Source organism: Sturnira hondurensis, unplaced genomic scaffold (genome assembly GCF_014824575.4).
Source record: "Sturnira hondurensis isolate 20B ecotype Veracruz unplaced genomic scaffold, ASM1482457v3 Scaffold0005220, whole genome shotgun sequence".
Lineage (NCBI taxonomy): Eukaryota > Metazoa > Chordata > Mammalia > Chiroptera > Phyllostomidae > Sturnira > Sturnira hondurensis.
Genome location: NW_028077851.1, coordinates 8,681,235 through 8,703,662, shown reverse-complemented (window position 1 = coordinate 8,703,662; position 22,428 = coordinate 8,681,235). Strand labels below are relative to the sequence as shown.

The 22,428-nt window shown below is 37.6% G+C and overlaps 1 protein-coding gene across 1 annotated transcript; it reads left to right on the top strand.

The window, feature by feature from the left end:
* Window positions 1–21,310, top strand: FANCB (FA complementation group B). Its single transcript, XM_037046334.1, has 10 exons — window positions 1–46; window positions 591–1,614; window positions 6,482–6,634; window positions 8,702–8,794; window positions 13,386–13,514; window positions 14,106–14,108; window positions 16,238–16,404; window positions 17,296–17,729; window positions 17,846–18,083; window positions 18,594–21,310. The coding sequence occupies exons 2-10, from the start codon at window positions 667–669 to the stop codon at window positions 19,000–19,002; spliced, it is 2,574 nt and encodes an 857-aa protein (XP_036902229.1). The 5' UTR covers window positions 1–46; window positions 591–666; the 3' UTR covers window positions 19,003–21,310.
* The last annotated feature ends 1,118 nt before the right edge of the window (window positions 21,311–22,428 follow it).

Here is a 22,428-nt window from a genome sequence, read left to right as displayed (position 1 = left end):
AGTAAGAATAGTGACTTAGGTCTTAAAACTGCATTGCTTTTCTAAAGTAAGATTTAAGATTTATTTCTGTTTACTCCTGTGGAGATTTTTAAAAGCCATCTTATAGCATGTTTTTCTTTCTGGGCTTTCATTTTGGTCATAAAGTCTATATGAGCTCCTGTCTTGGGGAAGCAGGGACCCAAGGGCCTGGGCTATAGAAGCAGTATAATCTGAATCATTGACTGGGGAAACCAGATTAGGTTGATAGGTTTGAAAGAGAGACAGAAGAGGAACCCGTAAGAAATTCCCTGAGCCAAAAAAAAAATGTCTGCTGTCACTTTAACAGCTCCACAGCTTTTAATAGTTGCTGTTAACACATTCTGTTATTGTTTGTGATGTGGTTATTTGCATTCTGTGCAAACTGTTTCTTATGGGCTGTGCAGAAATAATACCTGGGATATGTTTTTTGTTAAGTGTGACATTAAGACAGCATAAAGAGCTTAAAATGGTAACTTCATAAAATTCATTGTTCTCTGACCAATGTAATATTTTTCTAATTGAAACATGTGTTTTCTGCTCTGCCTATCTGATGGCCATTTTTCTTGTTTCAGTTTTAGGCTTTAAAGCATCGAATGGAATCCATTTGCATTTGAAAATTGGACCAGCACAAAGACTTGATATTGTGGAATGATGAGCAAACGAGCGATGTCATGTGACGAGCAAGAAAGGCTCTTGTGTTATAATGGCGAAGTCCTTGTTTTTCGATTGTCTAAAGGAAATTTTGCAGATAAAGGGCCTGCAGAAATACCCATATTACATGTCAGAAGAATGGTGTTTGACAGAGAAACAAGTGCATTTGTTCAGAAGTCCACTGGATTCTTTAAAATAAAGGAAGAAAACTCTCACCACTTGAAAATCATGTGTTGCAACTGTGTGTCAGATTTCAGAACTGGAATGAACCTCCCTTGTATTATGATACAAGGCAATGAAAAGAATAATGTTTTCAAATATTCTCTGCTATTTCTTCACAGTACCAATAAGTTTGAAAAGTGTTTGAGTTTTAGGCTAGGCCATGAGTTGAAGGATAGCGTAAGGGTCTTGAATGGCCCTTTAATTTTATGGAAACATGTCAAAACATTCTTCTATATCTCTTCCCAAACTGGCAAAGTTATTACTATGTCTGCTAACTTGTCATCTATTGATTGGGCAGGAGAGATTGCAAATGTAGGTATGGTTTTAATAGGACAAAAGAGCTGTTATTTATCTGAGGAAGAAGGTACCCCGGAGCCTTCAAAATCAGATTATGCAATTTGGAACACCACGTTTTGTGTATACTTACTTGAAAGTGAAGAAGTAATAAGTGATACATATATTATCCCTCCTGCTTACAGCACTGTAATAACTCATGTGCATGTCTGTGCAGCGGAGTTTGTCAACAACCAGCTAAGAATGTCTGTGCTTGCCCTTACTCGAAAGAATCAGCTGATTTCATTCCAAAATGGGACTCCTAAAAATGTGTGCCAGCTTCCATTTGGAGATCCCTGTGAAGTTCGACTTATGGATTCAGGCGAGGATCTCCTTTTCATTGTATCCTTTAGGTCCAGTGCTTGTGCTGTTCGGGAAAAGAACTTTCAGGTATAGTACTTATTGTTGTAATCATTCCACTGGTGTAGTCTTAGACCTAGTAAGCAATCCTACACTTCATAGCATTCATCCTGGAGTCTTAGCATCCAAATCAATTTTTCAGTGCAGCACTTACAGGAAAAATCATTTATGTTACATTACTGGTTTGGGGGTTTTGGGGGGGCGGTTTGTAGAGTTAATCCGAATACTACCTGGTAAATGTTTTGGCTTCCCTGACTGGTGTGACTCAGTGGGTTGGGCATTGTCCAGCAAACTGAAAGGTCCCAAATTTGGTTCCTTTCAGGGCTCATGCCTGGGTTGCAGGCCAGGTCTTTGGTCGGGGGCATGCAGGAGGCAAAAGGTTGATGTTTCTCTCCCTCTCTTTCTCCTTCCTTTCCCCTCTCTCCTAAAAAATAAATAAAATCTTTAAAAAAGGTTTAAGTTTGCCATTTTGAGTCATAAAACCTTTGAGTTTGGAAATATGTAAATGTATAACTACAATTATTACATGTTTGTCTTTTAAAATGACTAATTTTTATTAATATGACAATTGGATGTGTATTTATACTTAGAATAAGATTGTAAGTGATTTGAGTTCATAAGCCTTCTTAGAAAACTGAAGTGAGTTCAACATTTTAAAAGCTGGGAATCATGTATTTAAACTTAAATTTTAATCTAGAGGAATTCCTCGAAATGTGTTATCGTCCCTGAAGGGGCAAGTAATTGTTCTCCAGAGATGAATGACGTATTAATCTTTTAAAAAACTCACTTAGACTTTTTTTTGTTATATTTTCAAACTCAGAGTTGTTCTTAGCAAGCATTCCCATTTTATCCACACTTACAGTAGTTGCATCTTTGAATGTAAGGTTTGGAAATTGCTTTAAAATACTGTCTGGTATCGAGTGTTCAATAATAGGTAAAAAGGTGCAGAAAATAAATAGGGAATCTATTTCTCTGACCCTGCTTTTTTTGGTACGCTGCATCTTCTTGGCTTTAGATGTATATCAGCTCATTCAGGTATGTGATTTGAGTGTTTCTAGTTCAGGGTAAATAATCATTACTTGTCAGAAATATCTCTCCCAGTAGTGACTTTTTTAGCATGTTATACCACTTTCAGAGTTTCTGTGCTGCTTTGGAAAAAGCCTTACTTTGTGTGCCCTAGGCATTGAATTAGAAGCTCAATTAAAATTTCTATTACTATCACAATATGGACTATTGATAAATATTTTAGAAAAATTTGAGAGGCATTCTTTGTGTGAATCATCACTTTGTGTATGTGGAAATGTCAGGTTGAAATTGTGTTCTATCAGGCTTTGCCCTTGTAAATTACCTTTCTGTTGCTAGGAATTGTATGACTGAGCCAGGATAGTGAGAAGCTAGGAAAATTCCTTGGTGAGTGAATAGGGAAACTGAGACAGAGAGCTGAACACAGTGGCCAAGCAATTTACAGCGAGGTGCAGAAGGTCACCAGGGTGGAATGTGCGCACCCCCTCCCCATGCCAAGCTGGTGACAAAACTGGGAAAACAAGGACCTTGCCCCCAGGGTAACCTTTCCTCCCTGGAATTAGCCTCTAGGCCTCAGTTGTTTTTCAGTTCCAGGCACTTTCAACTTGTTACAGTTACATTCTCTAAAGGAAGATCATTTGAAAGCTATCCTGTTTTCTTTGGAAAGCAATCTTTTGAAAGCATGTTGTACTTTTATTTGAAGGTTATTTGGATATTTTCTGTCAAGAAATGGTGCGGGGAAGCATCTGGCATAGCCCATAATCCTTTTTGGGGCCAGGGTAATGGAAAGAACACAGTTAACCTGACTGAATCCCAACTGAGCCCCTTATTAGTGTTACCTTAAGGAAAGTATGTCATTTTCATGAACCTGTTTTTCATCTTTATGACATTGAAGTCATCCTCTGAGAGGGGGTAGTTAAGTGAAATGATGTCGGAAAGTGTCTGAAAGTGTCTGAAAGTGCTTTGCACAGAGGAACAACTCAGTAAGTGATAGCTATTAATGTAAGGCTCAGGCCAGGACTGTGATCAATGGCTTGGCCCTAACTATGTTCTCTTATTCACCCGGATAAGGAAAAAGCAGTTGCCCGGTGCCTCGTTAATTATGTGGGGTACTGTCCTAACTCCCTTGAAGTGGACCCCTTTGCTTGGACACTGTAGAGCTCTGCACTCACATTACTCAAAGCTGGAGACTGTCAGGTCACGTAAGCCTGCGTGAAACTGTTGGCCTCCCTGCCTTTGAAATTGTGTTCCACCTCTTTACGGTGGTCCACCTTCCTTTCCATAAGTTGCTGGTACTTAGCTGAGCCCCTGCCGCCATCTGCCTTAGGCTCCCTCCCCAGGGAGTCTGCTAGTTATAAACTGTTTGCAAATGCCCTGTATTGAAAGCTGTGGAGTTATTCCCGGATATCTGGCAATTTAAGTGCTTCTAAATTGCCTAGGTAACCTTGGAGTTTTGCCGCTTCTGCCTCTATCTTGGTGTTATATTTATACCAACCTACTTTTGAAAATTGGAGATAGCTTAGGGTAAAATATTTGATTATTTTAAAAGCAGGAATAAATGCTAAGAATCTACAAATAACGGAGGAGGAGAGTTAAGGGAGATAATTGCACGTGAGCAATTACACTTAGTTTAGCAGTTAAGACAAAGTAAATACATCAGGTTTTACAATTGAATGGAATATACAGTATCAAGGGTAGAATATTTCCTAACACTGAGTTCTGAGAGGAATTTACTGTTGTGGTACAATGTAAGAGGTTTTGAATAATAAAATGAAGACATTCTCGAAAATACAATGGTGTCTGTGATGGCAGGTTTTTCCCCAAATGGGAGGAAACAGCAGCTTAGTTTTCCTTTGGGTTGGCTCTGGTCTTACCTTACCCATTCACCCTTTTTGTACTCCATTCCATAGAGGAATTAAGGCAGCTTACAACAATAGGCTAAAATACAAATAAGCATAAATTAGATAAAGTAATAACTCAAGATTAGTGTGTTCTCAAATCAGCCCTCCTAGGTATAGTGTTTTATCCAATGACAGGACTTGAAACAGAGCTGAATCTAGAGAAACACATGAGTAGCTTTTCTCTTCCTAGGCTTTCTCTTGGGTAGAAGTTAATCTCTGCAAGTTTTGGCAAGAACTCTATATAACAGGCATTTCAAAATTGAGATCTTTTAAAAATACAGCTGAAATAGGTATCACTGTGTTGTAGATGGAAACAGGTTGTAGAAGGGTGTGTCTGATACTGTAGCCACTAGCCACATGTGGTTATTCAACCTTTCAAATGTGGCTCATCTGGATGAGAATGTTCTAGAAATGTCAACTATACACTAGATGTCAAAGACTTAGTAAAAAACAAAAGTAAAATATCTCAATTTTTATTGATTATATTGACTTAAAATGATAGTATTTTGGATATATTAGATTAAATAACATAACGAAGTTACTTTTACCTTTTTCTTTTTACTGCTACTAGAGAATTTTACTGGCTATTGGAACATTTTGTTAGGTATGGCCTTGCATTTTGGATGACACTAGTATAGACCTATGGATTGCAGGTGCGTGTGTGTATGCGTGCACGGCTCTATGGTATCTGCATGCCGAGCACATTCTTATTACTAATACAGGCATTATTCATATAGTCCTTTATATCGTTATTATACTCAGTGATATTCCTGGACAGGTGGGAGGAACAGAGGACGTAAGTTTACAAATAAGGTCTTTCCTTGCATAAGTGGAAAAACACTGCTATAGAAGTGCCTTAAAGGGGAAAGGTTGATATTTGGTTACATAGATTGAAGAGTCTTACTTATATTCTTGCTGTAATGCAAGCTGCCCTCCTGTATTATCTATTCTAGATGGTGTAACTGTGCCCCTTCGATTTGGAGTGCGAGTTTTAGTTTTTCTGCCTGAGGGAGTAGGGGTATCTGATCCCCATGGTGTTAGTTTTCCAGGGGACCAATCTGGAGGCTTTTAGCTTTATGGGCCTTTAAGAAGTTGCCTTCTATTTTAAACTTGGGATCTCATGTCCTGGTATAAACTGGACAAATCATCCCATTAGGCTGGGATACATTTAGGTGCCCCGCTATTAGGATCCCTCCCCTTTTGTAGCTCTGTTAATGGTTTTGTTCTTCCCAACCAGAGTTTAGGGTATTCAGTTCATCTTGACTTTTTAAAAATTTTAAATTAAATGTATTGTGGTAATACATTGGCTAATACAATAATGCAGGTTTCAAGTAAACAATTCTATAATACATCGTCTGTATGTTGTATTATGCGTTTACCACCCAAAGTCAAATCTTTTGTCATCCTGACTCTTAAAGGTTATTCTGCTCTTAAAGCATATACTGGTACCTTCTAGTTACTTACTACAACTGAATCCTTTGCGTGGGCAAAAATAGGCTTACAGTTATGAGTATGCGGAACACAGTTTATTCTGTAAACCTACATTTCTCTACCCAGTGTGCATCCATCAAAGCTTATGGGAATGAGGGTTGTCCTTAAATTAACCACGTTAGGGAAAGAACCTTTGCTAGACTTTCTCATGAGAAGTGTTAGAATTTCCACAATACTTAGTCTTGGGAAGTGTTAGATTTTATGAATTCTAATAAAATTTTTGTACAGAAATTGGCAATGTTACAGTACCTGCACAAACATTGATAAGAATCTTAAATTTAAGTACCCTGATATTTGTAAAGTTATAACTCCTTGTGGTTTTTGATCCCTCAATATATTTATTTTACTTTTTAGTGCTTATACTGCCATTTTCATTACTTGTTTATAGGATTGATGATAATAAATGCAACTACATGCAACAAAAGGGTTTAGTTGATTTCACATCTGATTTTTTTTTCAATTCCTTCTTTACACTCTTTCAGGTTGCCGCTCAGTGGGAAAAAATTAGCTTGGCACTGGTAGATGACTTTATTGGAACTGGAAGAGAACAAGTACTACTACTTTTTAAGGACTCCTTAAATTCAGATTGTCTGAGTTCATTTAAAATAACGAATCTTGGAAACATTAACTATTCGGTAAGTTCTGTTTACGTTTTACACATTAAGAACCATTTTAGAAAATTTGAGTGTTTTAAAGCTTTTCACCCACTATTTAAATGTTTGTGATTTCATACTTAAAGCAACTTTTGAACTTTAAAAACACATGAGCCCTGGCTGGTGTAGTAGCTCAGTGTGTTGAGTGTGAGCCTGTGAACCAAATGGTTGTGAGTTCGATTCCCAATCAGGTCACATGCCTGGGTTGTGGGTCAGGTCCCCTCTAGTGGGCACGTGGGAGGCAACTACATACTGATATTTCTCTCCCTGTCTTTCTCCTTCCCTTCCCCTCTTTAAAATTAAAGAAAGAAAGAAAATAAATAAATAATAAGTACATAGATTGAACCTTTAAAACATTCAGTCATATGCCACTTAATGATGGGAATACGGTCTGAGAAATGTGTCGTCAGGTGATTCGTCATTTTGCCCTTATACAAACCTAGTCTACATGGTACATAGCCTTTTGCTCCTAGACTACAAATCTGTACAGCATGTTACTATACTGAATATTCTAATAAAATTTGGCAATTGTATCAGAATAGTAATAGACATGTAGGCAATTGTATCATAATAGAAAGTATTTGTATGTTTAAACATACCAAAACAGAAGAGATACAGTACAAGATAGAAACTGGTACACCTGTACAGGGCACTTACCACAAATGGAGCTCGCGGGACTGGTAGTTGCTGTGGGTGAGGCAGTGAGGGAGGGGTGAGTGAATGCGAAGGATGAACACTACACTTAGGCTGCACTGAATTTATAAAACAACATGAGATTAAGTCAAGTGCAAGGTAAAATGATACAATCAAGAGATGAGGTAAACATGAGATGTATGGAGCTTCTACTGGTGTATGTAATAAATACGACATACTGTTTTACAACAAACTTTATAAGCAGAAAGAGTGTACTGTAAAATAATGACCAAAAGCCTAGTACAGAGGTAAATACACAAACCAGTGACAGCCGTTTATTGCCATTATCCAGTGTTATGCACTGGACCAGTTGTGTGTAGTATGCAATGTACAGGTGCCTATATTTTTATAGGATGGGTAGTACAATAAGTTCGTTTTACACCAACATCACCACAGACACGCGATTAATGTGCTGCCCTACAATGTTACGACAGGTCCAGTGTCATTAGGAGATAGGAAATTTTCAGGTCTGTTATAATCTTATAGGACCACAGTTGCATGTGGTCTGTTGTTTACAAAAATGTCATGTGACACATGACTGTTACACGTTGAATGTCCTTTTAAGAAATGTCATACAGATTGACTAAACTTTTCAGTATAGTATGTGTGGTGGTCACTCAAGTGACAAAAATACTGTAAGTTAACTTGTTGCTTCTGGAAATCCTTTTATATCAATAAACATGGTAATATTGGATTAATAAAGTAATAAAAATGAAGTGAAACTGCTTTATTCAAACAAGCAACAGCCCCAACTGGTGTGGCTCAGTGGATTGAGGTCCAGCCTAATAACCAAAGGGTCACAGGTTCAATTTCAGGTCAGGGCGCATGCCTGGTTTGCGGGGCCAGGTCCCCAGTTGGGGGCATGGTCCCCAGTGGGGCCTGCTAAAGGCAACCCATAGATGCGATAGATGTTACTCTCCCTCCCTATCTCCCTCCCTTCCCCTTTCTCTAAAAATAAATCTTTGAGAAAAAAGCAAGTAACAGTTCATATCGTAAGATGGGGGCAAAGGGAAATAATACCCCTGAAACCTCAGGTTGATATAAAAATGCCTCTGAGAGGGTAATTCTTATTTTCTCTACTTATGGGATTTTAGGAGTTTATAAAAATTTTGTAAGCTGATACTTTTTGAAGTACTCTATAGATGTTGCATGGGGAATAATAGAGGTAACAATTATAATTTTTTCTACTTAGAAGAAGATGGGGGAAATTTATATATTTAGTCTTTTATATAATAGTGTCTAACACAGAAAACTGCCCTTTGACTGGATAAACTTTAATTGTATATTGTTAATATTATGAATTTTCAATTTCAAAATTTCAGTTTCAGTCTAGTTTTTTTTTTTTTAATTCATTAGAGCAAAGCGCTGGATTACAGTGAAGATGACTCAGTTGAAGACACACCAGATAATCGTTATTTGGTGATTCCAGGTCTGGAAAGAAGAGTGAAAGTGAGTATCTGTTTGCTTTTTGACTTTTGCTGTTTTGGATTAGTGCTATTTTAAATGAGAGAAAGGACTTTGAAAGTTCAGCCCGTAAAATATAAACAACTCAGCGAATGTGAATAAATGGTTTGAAAATGATCTTTACCTTTTCCTTACCTTTGTGAAAACTGTTATGACATCTTTTATAATTGTATCATCTAAAAATGATAGCTTTTTATAGTAAGATTGTATATATAAATTTAATGTCGCAGAAGGTGAAATACTAGAAACTCACTTTTAAAACACATTCCTTCTGGTCTGTAAGATCAAAATACCGTGGTATCTCTTTAAGGAGAAGCAAATATGATGAATCATAACGTGTTCTAAACGTGAACAGTTCACCCTCCAGTTTTCCATATGAAATTCTCTACAAAAAGGTTTTCCTATTGTTGTAAGGTAATCCACATTTCCTGTAAAATACTCAGACTATGCAAAGAAATATGAAAAAGAAACGATTACCTTTGATTCTGCTACTGAGATATAATCAGGTTTTACACTTTGGCATGTATATTCTTGTAGATTTTTCAAATTAATGTGCAAATTCCCACGGGAAGGTGATTATAAGATGTTCCTTTTTAACCTGCCTTTTTCCACTTGTAAAAATGTTCAAATGTACAGAGAAGTTGAAAGGATAGTATAGGGATTATCTCTGTCGTCCCCACATGGATTTAACTGCTGTTGCCCCTGGAAAAATCTTATATGCTTCATCTGTTTGTGCTTGTGTACATGTATGTGTATGTTCTTGTAGAGTCATTGGAAAGTTGTGAATATCATAATACTTTACTCTTATGTATCTTAGCAGGAATCTCTGAAAATTAAGTACATTCTCCTATGTATCCAAAAATGCCATTATTGCACTTGGAAAACTAATAAAAATCTATTAATCTTGTTTACTATTCAGTCTATATTCAGATGTCTTTAATTGCCACAAAAAAGGTTTTTTATAGTTACTTCAGAATTCAGTCACAGTTTACACTTGCACTTAATTACTATATTTCTCATTGGTCTTTTTATTTAGGATAATGTCCCCTCGCTTATTTTTTGAATGACACTAATGAGGAGGCCAGGGTAGTTGTTTCTCCTCTTGGATTTGTCTATTTTCTTTGTCATTTAACTTTTCCCTCTACTCCTGGCAAACTTTTCTGTAAAAAGTTGGATTATAAATTATATATACTTTGCAGACCCTTTTAAAATTATTTGGAACTATTTTCATTATTAAAGTGAATTCACCAAATGCTTACTTGAACACATACTATATATGAATGTGAGCAACAGATAAATGAAATACAGTGAACATAGAACCATAAAGGGAAAGATTGATTACATTTACAACTTTTATATTCTGAACAAAGTAAAATAAATACAAGGACAAATCATGTAAAAAATCATAACACGTGACAGAGGATTAATTTCCTAATATAAATGTGCATTCTGAAATTGTTGAGAATGTGAAGTGGTCCAGCCCCCTCAGAGTGAAACTTGTTGTAGCTACTGCAATGTGAATTATACACATCTCTTTACTCTTGTAGTTTTACTTCTAGAAATCTGTTCTGAGGATATACTTATACATGTAAACAATGATGATTTTACATGGACATTTATGTAGCATAAATAACAAAATCAGTCAGAATCAAAATATCCATCATTAGGAGTACAGTAAAAAAAATGAATATATACCTGATGCATGGACTATTATGCAGCCGTCAAAAGGAATATGGTAGGTCTTTATACCAATTTAGAAATGATGCCAAAATAATTTAATTTATGAAAGCATGATTTTAGAAATTCCACTTCTGGCAATATGTCGCCTAACTTATTTGGACCAACTCTCCTGATAATGCAACTGAAAATGATAACTGAAATATGTTTTAAAAGCTTCAGAAAGCTGAAAATATAAGAATTAATTATCCAGCCAAAGTCTCAAGGGCGGAACCCAGAGAGAGGAGCAGAAAACTGAACTGCCTTTGCCTCAGGGGCATGTGCATTAACATAAAGCAGCAGTGCCCCAGGCACTGGGCAGAAACAAACCTAAAAGCCTTTCTCCAAACACAAATTTATTCTAGGCCTCCTGTCAATCTCACAAGTAATTTTCAAAGGTAATGAGCCACTACAGAATAATTAAGCACATAACAACAAAGTGTTATTTATTCACATGAAATAACCAAATAGCATTTCTAGAAACTAAAGATACATTGAAATGAAACAAAAAACTCAACTGATCTTAACAGTTGAGTCAAACATAGGCAGAGCAAATTAGCAAGTCAGACTGTTAGTAAAGTTGTTTAGAGGATAGCACAGAGGAGAGGAAGGAAAATATGAATGAAACCTAAAGGGGAGTCAGGGACATGCGCAGGTAGGGAATTTAAGATAGTTGGGGTTCCCTTTTACCTCGGGGATCCACATGTTATCACTAGCTCTAAATGTGGTCGTAAACATTCCAAAGTCTCTCCTCTCCCCATTTTCCATGTGAGATAACAAGTGGAGAGGCAGAAAGGCGAAGTAATTTGCGAAGTGTGAACTACAATGCATTTCCCTGTTCTTTCCCTTGTGAAATCTCTTTTCCAAGCGGTTGTTGGAGGGGACTTGGGGAGACCAGGACCTTGGACAAGCTCATGTACAGGAATGTTCACCTGTAACACTCCACAACTGGATGTAACCCCGATGTCCATCAATAGCAGACTAGAGAGAAGTAAGCTGGTCTAGTCCTATGATGGGATACTAGAGAGCAACGAAAGGCAGGGACTTCAGTGACTAGGGACAAATGGATGACCCTGAACAGAATTATTCCATTTGTTCAAAGTTCAGAAGTAAAACACACAAGAAACTAAAATTGTTCTTTAGAAATTCATACAAAAGGAGGCAGAATGATGAAGTCAAATAAGAAAGTTATCTTAAAGGTCAGGGCAGTGTTGTTTCCAGGGTAGAAAGAGGTTCATGGCCGGGGAGAACTGTGGGCAGCCCCTGGGGCACTACTTTCTGGCTGGAGTGTGGTTGTTACATGGTTGTTGACTTCATTATTTATCTGTAAATGTTTCTTTGTATGATGCACTCTTCCCCGTGCTTGAGAGAGATTACAGTAAAAAGAACGAAAAGCAGAGTTCACTATCGTGCAGTGTAGAATGCCTCCTGTATTTGGCTTCTTCGGGTGGGTCTTGTTTCTTTGTTGGGAGGAGAAAGAAAGCGTTCTCTGATGGATACTTGGAAAAATTCCGGAACGATAAGCAATCTGTTGGCTGCACAAGTGGGACTGAGGGTCCAGGAGGGAAGGTGAAATGTCTTTCTATGTTATTTAAATTTCTTACCATGTGCTTATTTTCATAGTTTTATAACAAGACTTCATAACAGAGTATCTGAGGGGTCTAGTGATTCACCATTCAGTCTTTGGATAGGCGGCATGTTGAGGGGAGCAGGGAAGAGAGAACAGGATCATTTCTGAGGGGTCTTTATTTTCAGTCTGCCCAAATATTCCTCTCTTCATTCCCTCCCCCTCCAACAGTTTCAGATTTGCTCCACCTCTGATGGGTACATCTCCCTTTCCCTAAATTACTAATTAGCAAATGAATGATGAAGTGTGAAGGATATGGAGCCCACAGAACTAGGTCAACAGATGAAATTTCAAAATACTAGCTAGACACTTTACATTTGCTCAATGAGGTAAAATGTGATATGGTTCAGTCTCCTTTCTTTCTCCAGCTTCTGTTCATTGATTAAAAAGACAAAGAATTTACCTGCCTTAAGATATAATTTAAAAGAAAGGAATTAGAAAACAGGATGCATTGTTTTTTTCAATCTAGAAAAACATTTATATTAAAAACCAGATTAATGCTTAAACAGTCTCAGATATCCATGTGAAATAAAACAGCTTGTGTCAGTTCAGTGGTGTGACTCTTTAAATTTTCAGTAGCAAAGTGTATTTCGTGACTGGTTCATCCTTTGTGCTGACATCTATCTATCTGGTACAATGAAAGGAATGGGTTTTTCTATGTCCAATTCAGAGCCAGTTTTTTTCCCCACAGTAATTAAGAGTCAGTCATAGCACTGAGTTTATTAGCACAAAAATAAATGTGTCACAGTTTATTATGTATTATCTTTAAATTTTTTAATAAAGGTTATGTGAACAGGATTTCAAACAGTATAAAATGAAATTGACTATTTCTATTCATAATGATGGCTTTTGCATTTTGAAGCAGAAATTACTTCAACAACAAAAACAGTTTCCTTGTGGGGGTAGAAGTATTGGTAGGCTTTGATTTTTATTTGTATTGATTGGACTTAATCTTATTGATTGATTACTTAGTAGTGAAAGGAATGCTAATACATTGACATTCTCTCAATTTGATATGTAAAATCGATTGCAGTTACTTGCTGTGTTGTCCTTTGTAATTAGAGACATAAAATTTGCAAATAGAATAGTTTTGCTCTGAGAAGTATTCTTTGCTTTTCTATAGAAAAATGAATTAATAGGCAGATTTGAAGAGAGTACTTTCTGAATTAACAGCATGTCAGATTTCATTTGAAATTACGTCTCCAGCAATGATTTTTTTTTCCTACTTTACAGGTTGGTTTGGCTTCTATTCAGGAAATACAGCAGCATCTTTTACTTAAGGAAAAAATTGTTTTAAAATCTTACAAAGCTTTAATGAACATGCTTCAAGGAAAAGAAGATACTACATCAGTTGCAGAGGAGGTAAAATTAACCATATGACCATTTTATCATTATATAATTGAAACCCATTGAAGAGTTATTTAAATTGGAAATTGGAATATATTAGAAATGCTCAATGGATCACGAAGCAGAGTGACAGGGATTACTAATGGTAGGCTTTTATGACATTGAAAAATATGTGATTAAGAAACCAGTATTTTACCAATTTACAAATTATTCTTATTCAGTAGGATATTAAAATTTCAGTTATCAGGAACCTTGGAGAATAAGTCCTTTTGTTTAAAAAGATTTAAATAAACTTTTTTTATAGCCTGAATAAAAATTACTTCTAAGAGAATTATATATTTTCTGACTTCTTAAACAATTATTGGACATTATTTAACCTTGTATTGATGATAACACAATTTCTTCATTAGTATAATACTTATTCTTTTAGTTTCTTGCATGGTTCATTTTAAGGATATATGTTTCTCTAGTTAATGTCCCTAAATTGCTCTGATTTTTAGCTCTTATGTCTGCTTTTATGATTTTACTCTCATTTTCCTTGTGGTTGACCATCATAGGCACCCCTTCAGGTACTTTGCAGCTATTTATGCCTGTATAGTAATGTAGAAAGTTACTAAAAACTGCATTGAGTTAATAAAAATAGTTTTTATGCATGTTAGTTCCATGCAGAGAAGTTACAAATAAATCATGAATAGCTAGAGAGAGAGGAACTTGATGGTGCATTTTGTTCCCTCTGGTCACTTTAGTGCTTTGCTCTGACCTTCTTCAAGGTTGACCATTCTTAATAATGGTCTGTGCCTCCGGTCTGTGTTTCAGTGCTAGTAATATGAGGATTAGAGTCCAAAATATGATTGTATTGGTATAAGAAAAATAACAAAAGCATGTCATGTTACATTTCTCTATTACTCTTCTAATATCCTGAGAAACCTCATGAATGTCATTGCTAAAAGTCTCTGCCCTGGCCTGGTGGCTCAGTTGGTTGGAGTGTCATCCCGAACACCAGAAAGTGGTGGGTTCGATTCCCTGGGGTTCATACCTAGGTTATGGGTTCAGTCCCCCGTGGGGAGGAACCAATTGGTGTTTCTCTTTCTCCCTCCCTCCCTCTTTCCCTCCTCTCCCTCCCCCTTCCTCTCTTTCTAAAATCAATAATAATAATTAAATATATATATCGCCCTAGCTGGTATAGCTCAGTGGATTGAGCATGGGCTGTAAACCAAAGAAAGGGTCTCTGGTTCGATTCCCAGTCAGGGCTTATGCCTGGGTTGTGGGCCAGGTCCCTAGCAGGGGATGTTCCAGAGGCAGCCACACATTGATGTTTCTCTCCCTCTCTTTCTCCTTCCCTTCCCCTCTCTCTAAAAATAAATAAATAAAATATTTTTAAAAACTAAAAAAATTTATATATCCCCTAGGGTGAGCATTAAAAAAATAGCCTCCCCATTTCCCTTCCTTACCTCATGCCAACAATTTTGCCAGTATTAGAAAAGGGGAAGAAATGTTTAGAAATTAATGCATTGAAACCACTGTGTGTAAGACACCGTTTTTGCCCTTTACATCCTTAGTTTGAAAAGCAATCATAGCAGGTAGTAAACATTTCTGCAGGTTTTGGGTGAATAGTCTGTGTCACATCTCACAGCTGCTAGCACAAGTGGCAGATTCCTAGGAACATGTTTAGTTTGTTCTAGTGGAAGTGCTCATATTGTTTTTCAGTAATTACCACATAGAGGGGTAATTATATACGGGGTCCAGCAGAACTAATGCCTGCTTGAGTGTGGTTGGTAGGGTCATAATATGGGTGTCATAAGTTATCGTTTTAATTTGCACATTTCAGCTAAAATGTCATGTGGTGTGCTTGGGTGTGATATTATTATGTTAGAGAATCACATGCTTATGATTTTGTAATAAAAGAGTTTGTAATAAAAAAGGGGAGTTATTTGTGCCAGACCCTGTGGTAGATTAACGGTTAAAATAGAGTCTGGAACCACTTGGCTTTGGTTCAAATCCCAGCTGCACCCCTTGCTAGCTGTGTGACCTATGGCATAACCTCCCTGAATCTCATTTTTTAAAAAAATCTGGAAAACGTAGATAATGGTAGTACAGACCCAGGGTATTAGGGTTATTGTGCAGGTCAAACAAATACACAAATGGCATTTAGAACAGTGTGTGACTTGTAGTAAGCGTTCAGTGAGTTTGTATATTATTACTATAATTACTACTCCTTCTCTTCCTCCTCCCCCTACTATTTCTATTGTTATTATAAATCCATATGTGTGTGGAAATGAATGAGTATGGCTTGGACTTTAAGAATAAAATTTTAGCAATAATCAGTCTAAAGATAATTTAATCACTTGAATTCATATAAAAGTTTACGGTTACAGGTTTTGGGTAAGTCACTGAGGAGATGACGTTGGGATTGTTTTCAACATGCCTGGGCTACATATTGTCAGATTATTTTCGAAATGGACTCTAGGTTTATGTCCCTGCCATGTTTCCAATCAGGCCATGCTTCTTGATCTGAGTAAATAGTTAATTATATTTTTTTTCAAGATTTTTTAAATGAATTATGCATAGTCAATATAATATCAATATATTATGGATATAATATATCCATAGGTACTATATTTGAAAATCTACTGTAAGCCTTAGGGCCTGGCCAAAGGCTGATGAACATTGTTTTTATAGTTTTGCTACATTTGTCAGTTTTTCTTGTAATCAGTTACTTAAACATGTTTTTCTATAAGGAATGTCTCGTCACTCTTTGTGGTAATGAAGAAAGTCCTGTCCGTACTGGTGATGTCGAGTTATCAGACAATGCTGAAGATTCAGAACAGCTAGTAGAGAAGATATGGCATCGTGTAATAGACGATAGCTTGGTTGTTGGAGTGGAAACTGTATCTTCTTTGACGCTGTAAGTAAATTGTAGCACGATACCCTTATCTCGATTCTCGAGAATTCAGAGAGTTCAAAGAATCTGAGAGAGCACAGCCCAGCAGAAATATAGTATAAGCCATATAATGTAATTTGCAGTGTGCTAGCAGCCTCACTAAAAATGTGACTAGAAACGGGTAAGGGTAATTTTAATAATATTATGTCCCAAGAATCATTATTGCTGAGGGATAGACAATATTCTGTATTAAGAAGCATATTTTATTTAAGTCATTTGGGGGGAGTGTAAAATGCAATTTTTACTTTATAAGTGTAAGTATTTGCATTCTAAATTATTGCCAAAATAAAGTCTTTTTAAAAGTGGGTAGTTTTTTTCTTGATTTAAAAAAGGGAAAATCTGCCCTGGCTGGTGTAGCTCAGTGGGTTGAACACGGGCCTGCGAACCAAACGACCGCGATTTGATTCCCAGTCAGGGCACATGCCTGGGTTGCAGGCCAGTTCCCAGCGGGGGGACATACGAGAGGCAATCATACATTGATATTTCTGTCCCTCTCTCCTTTTCTCCTTCCCTCTAAAGATAAATAAATAAAATCTTTTTTAAAATGGGGGAAATCTACTTCAAAAATGAAATCCAGGCATAAATATACCATTTTCTCCCTTTAAAAGAATTGCTTTCCTAAAGTCCAGGGTATATACAATGTTTTTGCTTTCCTATTTTAAGAAACAGTATTAATACAGGCTTTTAAAAATTCAGTTGGCTTTTATTCTTAACATACTGATACATTTTACCTTTGAAATATCTCGTAGAAAAGGAGAGAATAAATTTTTTGTTGGTGTTTGTATGTCATTTAATAACCTGTTTGATTCTAAAGAATGAACTTCTAAGCTAGACCAAACTCTGGATGTTTTACAGGTCGCTGAACCAGGTGACTTTATCGTTGTTAATGGATGAACCCCGTTGCTCTAGCTTTCAGTTTATTAAGTGTCAAAATAGGTTGATCAAGTTGTGTAGGGACTCTTTCCCAGCACCGTGCACAGTGCCCTGTGAAATAGGATCCGAGGCAAAAAGGATCAAGTTGACTGTCGACAGTGAGGAAGAGGAGGAGGAGAGCTTTGCTTGTGCACAGCCATCTGAGAAAGAGTGTGTACAGACCATCACAGCTGTAACACCGCTTTCGCCGCTTTTAGCATCCGGTCAGTTTCGTTGCACTCTGCTGCTACAGACCAGGAAGAGTGAAAACGATAACTGTTCTGAACAGCGTTATATTCCATGCGGCCAACTTTTTTTAAGTCTAGAAGATCTTTCAAGTGGGAAATACCTAGTGACGTTTCCAAAGAAACCTATAGGTAATTTTCGTTGGTACCTTTTAGTCACGTACCCAATTGAATGAGAAAATTGTAAGAACTGTCTTTATTTGGTAATCAAGTTTAATGACACAGCTCATGTCATGTTTTTCTTGTAGAACACATGGAAGATCTCTTTGCACTTCTTGCCACATTGCACAAAACTTGTTTCCAGATTGCATCAGCCAGCTATGTCCTGACTTCAATGAAGGCATGGCTCTTAGAGCACATGAACTGTGAAGTAATTGAACAGTTTCCAGAAATTTGCTTTTGTAAAGGGCCAGAAGGTTTGTATGGGACACTCTTCCACTGGAAACAAAGGACACTGTTTGAAGGGATTTTAATCGTCTACTCCAGGTAATTCACATCAGAGTGGAATTGGTCCACCAAAGTTAGTGTGTGGTGATGGTCCAACGGCCATCCCTGTGGTAGAGTCCTGTGCCATTGTAGGACAGGTCTGCATCACTGCCTTGCGATAGTGTGAATGGACAGGTGGCCTCATTTAAAAACTGTTTTTAATTTGAGGTTTGTTTGGGGCTGTTTTTATTTTTGGTTGATTAGAGCCTAATAATTATATTGAGATGTTCTCTTAACTCTCCCCCATAATGAAAAATTTAAAATATAATATTTATTTTATTAGTGAAAAAAATTAACCAGGATGGAACCTTGTGAGTATTAACTGACTTGGTGTAGGCTATGTGTTTTTGACTGGTACAGTCTGAATTCTGTCAGTGATCATATGCGTTATTGCTTCTATTTATTGCTTGAGTATTTATACATAAACATTTAATCGATTACTATAACATGTTGTGCACGACCGCTCTGTGCTCTCCTGAATTTTGTAATGTGTTTGTTTTTCTATTCCAGGAATCGAACAGCTTTGTTACAGTGCCTCCATAATCTCACCAGAATTCTCCCTATACACTGTTTCCTCAAAAATCTAAAGTCAGGAAGTGAGGATTTGCTAAGTGATCATTTGGCATTAACTTTGGAGAAGGAATTGGTCATCCTTGGTTCTCTTTCTTCTGCCTTAGTTCAGGCGGACAGCAACTTGGTGCAGAGGTGTGAAACAAGGAAAGAAAAGAGCAGTGATGTTCTTGCTGCTTTATCAGACAGAACAGAAAGCATCCTTCCCTACAGAGAAGAGCTTCAGAGAGAAAAGCAAATGTTGGGAATGAACCTAAAAGTGAGTGGGGACCTTTATAGAGAAATGACTCTGAAATTAGCGGAGGTTCAGCTGAAATCAGACCTTGCTGCGCAGAAACTGAGTAGCTAATCATTATAATCTCAATTTGATTCTATTTTAAAACAGTTTTTCTCTGCCAGAACATTTTACTTCTACTTGTTTTTATTTTACATTATATGCCTCCTTTGTAAGAATAAAACCTGAGGCTTTTTGTAGAATCTTTAGTTTTGATGATGCGCAGAATCGCATGCCTTACAGCAGCAGTTCTGAAAACTGGGCCATTTTGCCTCCCTCCAAACTTCTTCCCCTTTCCCCCCCACCCCACTGAACTCAGGGGCATTTGGCTTGTTTGGAGACATTTTTTAATAGTTAGAAAGAGTGGGGAGGATGAATCAGGGGTGCTATTCACGTCTGGTGGGTTGAGGCCAGGGATGCTGCTAAATATTCTGGTCTGTACTCATGAGCCCCCCTAGAAAGAGTGGCCTAGCCCAAAATGCTGAGGTTGAGAAACCCTGCCTTAGAGTTACCACGTAAGAGCGGGCACAAGTGACCTAACAGTATTTGGTCTAAGTCTTTGAAAAATCTTGAACAGCCCTTTTGTTGTGTCCTGCTTAGTAAATCTGTCTTACAAAAATTACCTTCACACAGATAAACAAGGTTGTCAGGGTTCCCAACTTTGTGTAAAGACCGAATTCCGATAGAAACTGAAATGCCAGATGGTGCGGGCGGGGCTATTGAAAGGAAAGTGTCCGGAACTGTTGTTAATTTAAATTTTATTAGAAGGTTTCTGTGAAATTGTTAAAGTCTATAGAAATGTGACAGGGCATTACTCTGAAAAAGTGTCTCTCTTTTAAAGGGTTAAGCATACCTCACAGGCCACTATTTTTCAAAGATTGAAAATGCCTTTAAGCCCCCTGAAATTCTAACTCTAGTCAAAGCTGAACTATAATATCATAACTAAAATAGTTTAAAGAATATGCTGTTCCTCACAGACTAAAATAAGTGAAAATTCAGTGGGGAAGTGATTTTTAAGGGGTTCAATGAGACATTTCAAAGGGGTAAAAATTCAACCTATTTCCTTTTTGGGGGGGGAGAAGAATTTTGGAATAACAAAAGAATGTCAGGAGAGGAAAAAAGATTCAAAAGAAAGGTTTCTGATCCCTTTTGCTCTAAAGCCTTCGAGTGAGATGTGGGAAGTAAAGACGGTTCTAGAAAGTGGCGTTTCGTGCTTGCAGATGTGCAGTGCCAGCCCCGCCCCCCGTGCCTCCGGAGCGCTTGTACCGAATGATCTGATGATGCGAGTGGGTTGTAGAGACCGTAGGTGATTTCCTTCTCTCGCTTTTTTGTTATTGTCCACCTAATGTGCTAGCTCTTTTTTTTAGTCATCATTGCAAAATGAGACAGCTCTATTTCTATGAAATGTCGATGGGAAATATTTCAGACCTTCCGGAAGTAAAAATGGAATACTTTCAGGATTAATTGCGGAAGTCTGGCAGCAGTATGTGCAAATAGATATATTCAAACTGTCCATATCATGTTCTAAAAGAACAACCACGTATGAAATGGAGGAATTCGAGTGCAAGATGGTGTTGTCAAAAAATGAAATAGAATTTAAGTGTAATAGTTTATCCATAGGGGACAGGCTAATAAAAGTAGCACTTGCTTATGTTGTTATTGATGAAAGCCCCCTAAAGTTATTAATGTAGATCATACCGAATAACCTCTTCACTGGTAAGTTTGGTACTGCATTATACTTTTCTGCTTTTCACAAACTAGAAAAGCCAACATTTGAGGAATCGATGGCCTCGCTGCTCCCTCAGGATTCAGTTGTCTGTTTCCCGCTGTAAACATATCCCTCTGACCACTGCCCTCGTCGTGAATCTGAGCCCCCCTCCCCCGAAACACAGACCTCCCAAATCCCCACTGCTGACGTAAAATCGAGTTTTATTTTTCTGAACAGAGCACTCCACAGTTGTCAGACACAGAATTTTCTGTTGGCCTCACAATCCTTCAGCTAAGGAAATGTGTGCAAACCAGCTCAGGTCTGGCATTATTCAGTTGGGTGACCAGGTTGGGGGAAGGAGGAGGACATGTAACATTTATTGACCATCAACTACATGCAAAACAATAAGCTTGAAACACACACATATACACATACACGTTTATGTCCACATCATACGTATATATGGTTTCATCATTCACAGCAAACCATGAAGAGTAATTAGTAGTAGTGTCCCCAATATGGAAAAGAATGTTAAACCAATTAAGTGGGCGAATGCAAGCAACTTGAACCTGTCCCCTTGTTACCAGATTTTGAAAATCAGCAGACCCTTTAAGAATTCTAATAATACACAAATGAATCTTTTATTGTCTTCATAAAGTTTTGTTTCCCTTCTTTCTTCCCTCTTCTCTTCCCTTCCTTCCTTTGTTCTTTTATTTTTTCCCTAAAAGTTTGGACAGTATCAGATATTGAAAGGTATCCCTTTTTTCTTACTTGTACTCAAACTTGTAAAAAACATCCGTGTCCCTGCTAATGGAGTGACCAAAAGCTGTTTCTTGGATAACCCCATCCAGGGAACTTTGAAACTTTGGAACTTTGGGATTTCACTGCTAAAGACAGTCCGGTGCAATGTAGAGAATGCTGAGCCGTAAACAGTACACATCATTGAACCCTTCGAGGGTTTGTTCTGTTTTCTCTTTTACAGCTTCCTCAGCCTGTCCCTTGAATCGCTTACTGCTTTAACCAAATAGCCCTACCCTATTGTGTTGAGTATCTTCCTAGCACTAATGGTGGTCAGGCCACTTTCTAGGACCTTATTTTGATAATCCTGTTGGTTTTTTATTCAGTGGGGTAGCAGGTACTATTCAGGTAGTAAATGGTCATAAGGCCAGAAAATCAGACACCTTCTGGGCCTGCGCTGTTCGCATTTTTCCTGTGCTACACTGTGACGAGCTACACTGGACACAGTACCCATGTGTACAACCGTAGCTCAACGTAATTGTCTTGAGTCCAGCTAGCAAATTTCTTTAGCATCTTTAACTTCATCTTTAATTATCAATTTCCCCACCGCAACAGTGACTCTGAAAGTATAAGTAGTGTTATGGGCCAGTAAAGGATACCATTGGTAAATCCACCGAAGCAGTTAGCACTAGATACCCAGTCCGTCTGGAGTGGGAGAGAAGTGTAGTGCACTCTATCGATTTCCTGTTGCATATTGATTCCTTCCTTTTCTTGTACCAGAACTCTCATTTTTTTTCAAAAAAGTTCCTTTCCCGCAGTTCATGTGATTGGGGAAGTGGACTCCCTTCCTAGTTCCAGAAGTTGGTCCTGACTCGTCTATGCCAGTTAGTCTAAGACATTTCTCTAGTGACTGTTACTGGTTTGGGATGAGCATAGGACTGGGTCCCAGTCCTAACTGCACTGGGTCCAGTTTGACTGAGGAGAAGCACTTAGTTCTTTGGCAAGAAAGAGGCTTCCTCTCTGTCCAGCTGGAGAGAAGTAGGTGGCCCTAATTT